Source organism: Physeter macrocephalus, chromosome 11 (genome assembly GCF_002837175.3).
Source record: "Physeter macrocephalus isolate SW-GA chromosome 11, ASM283717v5, whole genome shotgun sequence".
NCBI lineage: Eukaryota > Metazoa > Chordata > Mammalia > Artiodactyla > Physeteridae > Physeter > Physeter macrocephalus.
This window is the reverse complement of record NC_041224.1, coordinates 11,684,570-11,693,592: the sequence shown is the minus strand read 5'-3', so window position 1 is coordinate 11,693,592 and position 9,023 is coordinate 11,684,570. Positions and strand designations below refer to the sequence as shown.

The window sequence follows — 9,023 nt, the reverse complement described above, 5'->3', positions numbered from 1 at the left end:
GGAGCGGCTGGGCCCGTGAGCCATGGCCGCTGAGCCTGCGCGTCCGGAGCCTGTGCTCCGCAACGGGAGAGGCCACAGCAGTGAGAGGCCCGCGTACCGCAAAAAAAAAAAAAAAAAAAAAAAAAGAAAAGCATCCAGGCACTGGGTTCTTTTCACTGGAATTCATGAATACCAGAGAAGTGGCAACTATTTAAATACCTTTATGAGCAATAAATTGGTCTATATTGAATGGTTGATAAATATTAGAACTCGAATGTGTACATTAAATGTACCAAATTCCAGTGAAATACAAATTAAGTAATATTTGAAAACAATTACCAAAATATTTTAAAATGCTGACAGAATTATGAAGGAAATGGAATTTTAGGTTAATGCAAATTGATCTAGTCCTCTTAAGAAACATATATGATCAAGAACTACAAAAATCTTCATATATTTTAACTAAACCACCTCACTCTTTTGAAGTTCACTCATTGAAATAACCAAAATAACCAAAAAGAAGCCTCATGTGTGAAAATATTCAGTTTCATGCTATTCTTAATATATGAATCTGTGAACAAATGTTTCCAATAAGAGGGTTGGTTAAACAAACGATGATCTGCTGATTGGATCAAACATTGGGTAACTATTATAACAACACTGTGTGAACACTATAAATAGGATAAAAAATGTGTGTATCTCCAAGCTTTATAATGGGAGCAGATTACAGAAGTACATATTTACCATAATTATTGCTGTGCACATATGTATATTCATTCATTCACTTTAGAACGGCTTTTGAGCACTGACTGTATAACAGATGTTGCTGCTATAGGTGTAGGAAACACAAAGGTGAAAGATATTCCTGCTCACACAGAGGGTCGGCCCAGCTGGAAAACAGTCATGAGAACAAACGGAAAAGTGTAGTCTTTCACAAAATGCCACTGGAGAACAGGAGGAGCCTTTAAGTTGGCCGAAGACTCGAAGAAGGCTTCATTAAAAAGCAAAGATTTTTATATGGACAAAACTTGACAGCAATGTAGAGAAAAGAAGTCAGTTGTATGAAAGTGTAGGTATTAGAAATGACTCACACCTTTTTAAACATATGTATTGCGATTTAATTCACATACCATAAAATTCACCGATTTAAAGCATACAATCCAGTCCTTCTTAGTTTATTCATGCAAACATCACCACAGTCTAAGTTTAGAACATGTTCATCATCCCAAAGAAGTGTCGTGTTCTTGCTCTTTTCAATCTCTTCCAATATAAAATGTTTTTGTAGTAAAGTATCAAGGCGTGGGACTTCCCTGGTGGCACAGTTGTTAGGAGTCCACCTGACAATGCAGGGGACACGGATTTGAGCTCTGGTCCGGGAAGATCCCACATGCCGCGGAGCACCTACTGAGCCCGTGCACCACAACTACTGAGCCTGCACTCTAGAGCCCACGAGCCACAACTTCTGAGCCTGCATGCCACAACTACTGAGCCCATGTGCCACAACTACTGAAGCCTGTGCCCCTGGAGCCTGTGCTCTGCCACAGAAGAGGCCACCTCCATGAGAAGCCCACGCACCACAACGGGGAGTAGCCCCTGCTCGCCTCAACTAGAGAGAAGCCCACACAGCAACGAAGACCCAATGCAGCCAAAAATAAATAAATAAATAAATTAATTAATTAATTTTAAAAAAATGAAGGCGTAAAGACAGAAACCTTTGATGTCTGCCACTGTGGGAAAGCTTTATGTTGCTTGCAAAACAAACCACAAATATGTCATCATATCTTTAATTTTTAATTTTATTAGTGACAAGGTAAATAGGTACATGAAAATCTTCACGGATATCTACACGTGTATTTAAATAAAGCAAGAGTTGAGTTCAAAGAGTGGGGCTTCAGTGGCGACTGGTCCATGTTGTTTACTTAGTGTATAAAAATCTCCAAGTTTATAAAACTTGATTTGCCCATTTTTTTTTCCCATTCTTAAAAGCTAGCTGCATTTCAAAAGGCATATCTAAAATATAGATAGATTCTAAGAGAAGCACGGCACATTATGAATGACGAAAGTGATTGGCTTTACATGATGAGAAGCAGATTCACTCAGTGCACTGTTAGAATATTCTCCATGTGGGGGGAAGCTCAAGAACGTACCTGACCTCAGTGTGCGTTGATGGCCGTCTGTGAACTGTCTGCAGGTGGCAGCGCCTGTCCTTCTAGCTTGCCCCTGGCACCTCGAGCCTCCTCCAGGGGTCTGTACGCCCTGGCTCATAGGGTCCCAGACCTAAGGGTTCCTTCGCAAAGGTTAGCTTAAAAGGCAATAGGTGTGTTTTCTCAGGGATCTTTTATGACCAAAGACCTTGAGGGGCTGTTCTCTCTTGGCCGGAGGTCAGGCATGATGAGAAGAGTTGGGGCTTTATTGGGGGGAAGAGAGACCATCTCTGTGATATGATTGGAGAGACATCCCTCCAGTCATACAGAAACGGCCACCTCCCTGTACGACCAATTCTACGCAGACAACTAACACCTAAGACCCCCTGAGGCTGGTGTGGGACCCTCCAACTCTTTGAAACATGTGCAGTTCTCACCCAGTGAGCCACACACACACTGGGAGCCAGACTTCAGTTCCTGACAGCTTGAAACCACTACCATGACAGAATTTAACTCACAGACAGGCAGAATATGAACTGTTCAGTGTATTCATTCATGTGCCTTTCGTTTGGTTTCCAAAGAAGTGCAGCTGTAACCAAATGGCTCCTCTCCAGGTTAAGGCATGACCGAAAATTTAGTGTCTGTGAGTCTGGCTCATCTTTCAAATCAAGTGTGATTGTTGAAATAGGGATATGAATTTTCCAACTGCTTCATAAACTTAAGGATTTGGGTCTGCTGGTTCTATCATACTTAATATTCAGGATATTAATTTTAAAAATAACTAATGCCAGTGTAAACATGCTTTTGATACATAGGTCTATAAAATATTGCACATAAATATAAAATTTGTTCAGCATCTCTTCATAATAGTTTTTCATTATCATAAAAAGGATACAAACTTGGGCAGACTATATAAATTTGGCTGGTCAATTTTACTTGAAAAATGATACTGTTACACATGATTATAGATTATTTACAAGAGTTTTAAACATAAAGTTTCTGTGATGGTTAAATTAAAGACAATGGGAAAATAGCTTAAGTAAAAATTATTTTCCAAAGTCATGTACTATAAAGATTAGCAGTAAAAATGAATAGTAAAGTGGGAATAGGCAATTCTAAATAAAATCCCTAGGAACATGTTTTCTAGGTTCATCTCACATCTGCCTAACTTTATGTTTCCTCCTATTTATGTTTAACATGTCTTTTCGGTGAATATAAGTTTGAGATATAGTAGAAAAAAATAGGTGTTTAATACCAAGCTAAATGTTGGCATTGCCTCTTGTAGATATTAAAAATAATATGTTTACCCAAATTATTAAATTGCTTTTTTATTAATGGACTCTAGAAATTTTACCATTACTTTTAAGCACCACCTAGGGTCAAGAGTCCCTGGAAATTTGTATATTGCTAATTAAGTCAACGGAAAGATGATTTTTTTTTTTTTTTTTGTAAAAGGAAATACAAATGCAACTTTTTGCAAAGCTAAATTAAGCAGATGTGAGTCCCTGGAAAGTGTGAATAAAAGTAATTTCAGGTAGAAGGCAGCAAGGTGTTAAGTGAAACGGCCTTCGACTACCAATTTGCTTTTCTTTAACGCTGTCTAAATCCTGACTAAGTTCTGTTAAATGATATATTCTGCACAAACTGGATATCTCAGAAGGAAATCTAGTGAGTGATTTTGAAAACCAGCGAACCAAATCTTAATTTCCAAATCCTCTAGAGTATCAGCCTAGAGCCATGGAAAATAAATAAATAAATCGTTATCCTCACTTACAAAGATGATCTTTGCCATTTCCAAAGTACTTTCACAGTCCCAACAGCATAGGCTGGTCTCCCTGAGCAGTAACGTCATTAGAAATGTTTCTTTTCCAGAGGGAGGTGTCAAATATTCCGTTGGATACAGTAGTGTCGGAAGGTTTGGTCCTAGTTCACCTTCTAAAGTCTATCCTAATTCAGACATTGCATCTTTGAGACTTCAGTTGGATTTATCTGGAAAGCAACCTCACGTTCCCATACCCATTTCAAAGTGTCTGCCAAATACAGAAGGACTCAGGCCAAAGACATCTTCCACGATTGTCCATGGTTTCTGCAGCGTCGAGGATGCTTCCTTCCCCAAAAGGGTCACTGGGGTCCGAGGCAACTTTTCCAAAGCACAGTGTAGACAAGGTGATACCATGGCCTTTCCATTTCTTAGGACACGGGCAGGTAGAGGAAAACCTTGGCTGAACCCTCCTGATCCTTCTTTTCTTTGAACTGGACCAGTGTCGGAGTTTGTTTGGTCTTTGGTTTTCCTTTTCACGCCTCAGGGGTTTTCTCATTGGTCAGCTGTTCCCTGTCATTCATATCATCCTGGGGGGGTCTTGCTCGGTCAAAGAATCCGCACTACAAAGAGAGAAACGGGCTAGCAAGTCAGGTCATCCTGAGAATTTGTGAAAGCCCTCATTCTAAGAGTTTTCCCTTTATTTGTTGTCTAAGGAATTTGGTGCTCTGAGAATATAATCTGCCCAGTTCTCCAAATTAGGAGGTGAAAGCAGTGTGTTCTTTACCTGCAGAGAGGAATTCATTGCCTACGCAGAGCATTTGTGTCCTTCCTGCCATGTCCATGGTGGTGGGAGAATGTTCATTCTATATAAACCGCTTATGGACCTCGTATATTTTTCTGGGGTTACAGCAACCTGGCCCAAGGAGTCCCTCTCTGCTTTCGACATGTTTTCTGGAGCCAGCAGCAATGTGAACTGCCAGCCAGGGATGGCAGATTCCTGAAATGGACCGTGGGCCACCTTGGGATGGACTGAAGGAAGAAGTGAGGAGATGCTTGTCTATCTCTCTGCACTTGGTGGAACATACAGTATATGGAGGAAGATTAGATGGGTCCTTTATTTCAATCCCAGCACATCTTCGTGGCTCCGCAGATCAAGCAACTCGGGGAAGAGGTGATTATAGAATTTTCATTCTCCTGAATTTCAAAGGAGTACTTGGTCTACGAGAATATAACTTTTCCTAGAAACCTAGAACCTTAATTTTTATTGTTTCTTAGGTTGGAAGCCCAATTTGTTGGGTTTGACTTATAATCCTTGAGTCATCTTTCCTTTGTAGGACTAGTGCAATATTCTATCAATTGCTATGTATCGTTGCATCATTTATGGACATAAAGTTTCTATAAATAACAGACTAACATGAAAGTCTATTTGTAACGGCAGACTGTGCAATAGACCTTTGTGGGCTCAGGATGGCACAAAACAGCTGATAATGATCAGGAAAGCCATTGTTTAACTCAAAAGGCAAGGTTTTCTCAGTTTATTAAGCATGCCTCATGTTGTTTCAAAATAAAAATACACTATGGTTTTGGAGAATGACAACAATAGTGATTAAGATGTGACTGGATTAATTACTTTCACAGTCATGTCATTGTGACACTGTTTCTATTTTGGAATGGAAAGCTCTGTGAAACTTAGCAGTACTGTGGTTTGGGGACCAGAAATTAATTCACATTGTAGACTTTTAGCAGAAACTTCAGCAAAACGCATGAAAGAGTAAGTTAAGGCTTCTTAATGGAGATGGACTAGTCGGCAAGATCAAAAAGCAAGTCTGAGAATATTAGAACATGCATGATCTATGTGGTGTCATTGAAAGCCCATGTAACAATTAATTACTATATTAACTGCATCCGTGTAGTGCTTATAAAGAAAACTCTCAAAGTATTGCTGATAGGATTGTGTCAACAAAAAGCTTAAGATCTCGATTAATTAAATAAGAAAAAGAAGTCTTCATCATAACATGATCACTCCAAGCATACTGGAAAGAAGATCACAGGTCTTAGTTAATAAAGTCCAACTCTCTTTACATTTATTTACAAGAAATTACAAGATAAAAGCGGCAGTAAACACCCTCAATCTTCTTAAATGTCAGTTCCACAAGCATACTAAGTTTGCCAAAGCAAACAAGACCATTTTCCCTTCATGTCCCTATGTTGGAAATCCCCAAATCATGCCTCTAGCCTTGTCTTTTAAAATCCTAGGTATATCCTTCTAAATCCTCTCAGTGGCCTCTCTACTGAAAAAGGAAAAGAAAGCAAATAAACTTACCTTCCATAAAGCCAAGGTTAAAATGGCCAGAACCAATAATCCAAGAAGTATTGCTAGTATTATTACCCACAACGGGATCGAGAAGGAAACATTTGGGGTTGCCCAAATAACCGATGTTTTAATCTGGAATGGAACATAAAAGAAATGAGCTCTAACTTGAAAACTATTGGGTGAAATAGAGCAGTAATTACCAATATAATACTGGGGGGAGTACTTCTGAAAGGATCCATGCAATAACTGAAATCACCCCAGGGGAGATTTGATGGTTTACAGCACTCGAACATGGCATCTTAAAAATTGGCACATTCTCAGGCCTCCCAGGTTAGGTGCAAGTCCAATTACAGACACTTGGTGGGTGTTTGGCTTATACTAACCCAGAAACCCTAGAATAAAATTGAGGTGGACCAGGAACCAACAAGGTGGAAAGGAGTTACCTTAAATTGGGTCGGACCTTTTACGGCAAAAAATGGCTAAAAGTAGACCCTACCAAAAGCCAAGTCTGCCCACACGTTTCTGCACAGAACTGGGCTCACCTCACTGAGAGGTGAGCTTGCAAACAACCATGGACCGCTGGAGTGCAAGGAGGATAGACATCACCTAATTCCCCATTTTACAGATGAGAAAATTGAGTCCCAGGGGGCTAAGTGATCCACGGATCTAATTAGTGTCACTGCCTCTTTAGCCCTAGGCTCTGTGCTCTATCCAGAAAGAGCCCATCATTGCTCTAGTAAGCACAGTCATGTAAGGCCATGATGCACTTATTTTATGAAAGTAACTGTAGTCAGCGACATGAACGCTAATTGTCCCGATGTATTGGCGCTGCCTTCGGTCTTAAATCCAATTTTCAGTTGCTATTGGGCCTCACTGAATTCCCCACTGTTGCCAGGGAACTTAGAGGAAAAATGAGACCTTCCCAGCAGGACTGCACGCTCCATGCGTGCGGCCCACCCCTGCCTCCCCACGTGGGAAGAAGCAGCTCTCCTATAGCCCATGTGCTGGGGACCTCTACCCCTGGAGACCCCCAAACAAACCAAGGAGAGACCCAGCCCTGCCGCGCACACCTGCTGTCAGAGAGAAGAGAAGGAAAGACATTCTTGGATCTAAAATGTTATTCACCAAAGCAGGCCTATCTGGTTGTAGAGAGACGTGAGCATCGCCTCAGTTGAACAGGTTCATGCGCTCCTCGTGTTAACTGTGCTGGTTGGAAGGATCCCGAGTCTCGTCCTGAGCCACACGCAGAAACGCTAGGCCCCTCTTCCCTAACCCACCAGGAGGTGAGGGTGAACTCGGGGAGGGCTGGTGGTTCTGGTGCTTCCCCTGGCTGGAAACATGGCTGTTGTCACAGCCTGTGCCCTAGCGCTGGGGCCTGTCTCTGCTCACGTCTTTTTTTTTTTTTTAATATTTATTTGTTTGTTTTATTATTTATTTATTTATTTTGGCTGTGCCGGGTCTTCGTTGCGGCATGCGGGATCCAGTTCCCCGCCCAGGGATCGCACCCGGGCCCCCTGCACTGGGAGCGCGGCGTCTCCCCCACGGGACCACGAGGGAAGACCCCTGCTCACCTTTCCTTCCACCTTCTTAACTAGATTTGACCATTCTGTCTGTGCTCTTCTTAGCCTGTCAAGCGTTTTATTCCTCCTTCATCCTGGTCCACGTCCCTTGTGCCAAACACGTACTGATGACTTAATTCACTTGATTCTCCAGCCCCAAGAATCCTTTACGTCCAGGCTGAGCAACGACGCTGATGGTGGTGAAACTGCTAGAGATGCCACGTGGTGAGGAATGCCGGGGACTCGACAGATGCTCTCAAGGAGAGAAAGGCTGGCGTAGCCTACTCACCTCTGTACCTTCCTCCTTTGCCTGTTAGCGTTCCTGGCCGGTGTTGCCCCTATTCATCCAGAGCATCGATAGGAAGTTCCATGATAGCAACGTTCCATGACCACAGTGGGATCACACTCATCCTACTTGACACGGTTTGAGGATGGGACACATGGTACCAATTTTGAAGAAATGCATTGCAAGGACTCAGACATCTCCATGCCACCTGGAATCTGCAGCCTAGGTAGTTTACTCTGAAGTAATCCTCTGCATGGATATGGCTCCACAAGCCAGTTGGGGACCAGACCATTTCTCTTTATATCCCTTTTCCTTGGTGAATTACATCTGATAATGTATGAAATCAGTGCTCAGTCCTGTTATCTTAAAGTGCTCAGAGAAAGGGCATGAAATGATAACTTAAAATGACCCTAATATTACTGGAGGCACACCGATACAGTTGTGTTTTTTTTTAACATCTTTACTGGAGTATAATTGCGTTACAATGTCGTGTTAATTTCCGTTGTATGGCAAAGTGAATCAGCTCTATGTATACATACATCCCCATATCTCCTCCCTCTTGTGTCTCGCTTACCCTTCCCCTCCCCGTGTCCTCAAGTCCATTCTCTGTGTCTGCATCTTTATTCCTGTCCTGCCCCTAGGTTCTTCAGAACCATTTTTTACTTTTTTTTAAGGTTCCATATATATGTGTTAGCATACGGTATTTGTTTTTCTCTTTCTGACTTACTTCACTCTGTATGACAGTCTCTAGGTCCATCCATGTCTCTACAAATGACCCAGTTTTGTTCCTTTTTACAGCTGAGTAATATCCTATTGTATATATATACCACATCTTCTTTATCCATTTGTCTGTTGATGGGCATTTAGGTTGCTTCCATGACCTGGCTATTGTAAATAGTGCTGCAGTGAACATTGGGGTGCATGTGTCTTTTTGAATTATGGTTTTCTCAGGGTATATGCCCAGTAGTGGGATTGCTGG

General features: G+C 41.7%; 1 protein-coding gene across 1 annotated transcript in view; it reads right to left on the bottom strand.

The window, feature by feature from the left end:
* Positions 1 to 1,807: 1,807 nt before the first annotated feature.
* The window catches only part of ITGA8 (integrin subunit alpha 8), a 182,598-nt gene continuing 175,382 nt past the window's right edge, over positions 1,808 to 9,023 (bottom strand). Inside the window, exons 29-30 of the mRNA XM_024116380.2 lie at positions 6,209 to 6,331; positions 1,808 to 4,505 (exon numbers count right to left, since the gene is read on the bottom strand). Coding sequence (XP_023972148.1) covers positions 4,419 to 4,505; positions 6,209 to 6,331 — 210 coding nt within the window. The 3' untranslated portion in view covers positions 1,808 to 4,418. The remainder of the gene's footprint in view (positions 4,506 to 6,208; positions 6,332 to 9,023) is intronic.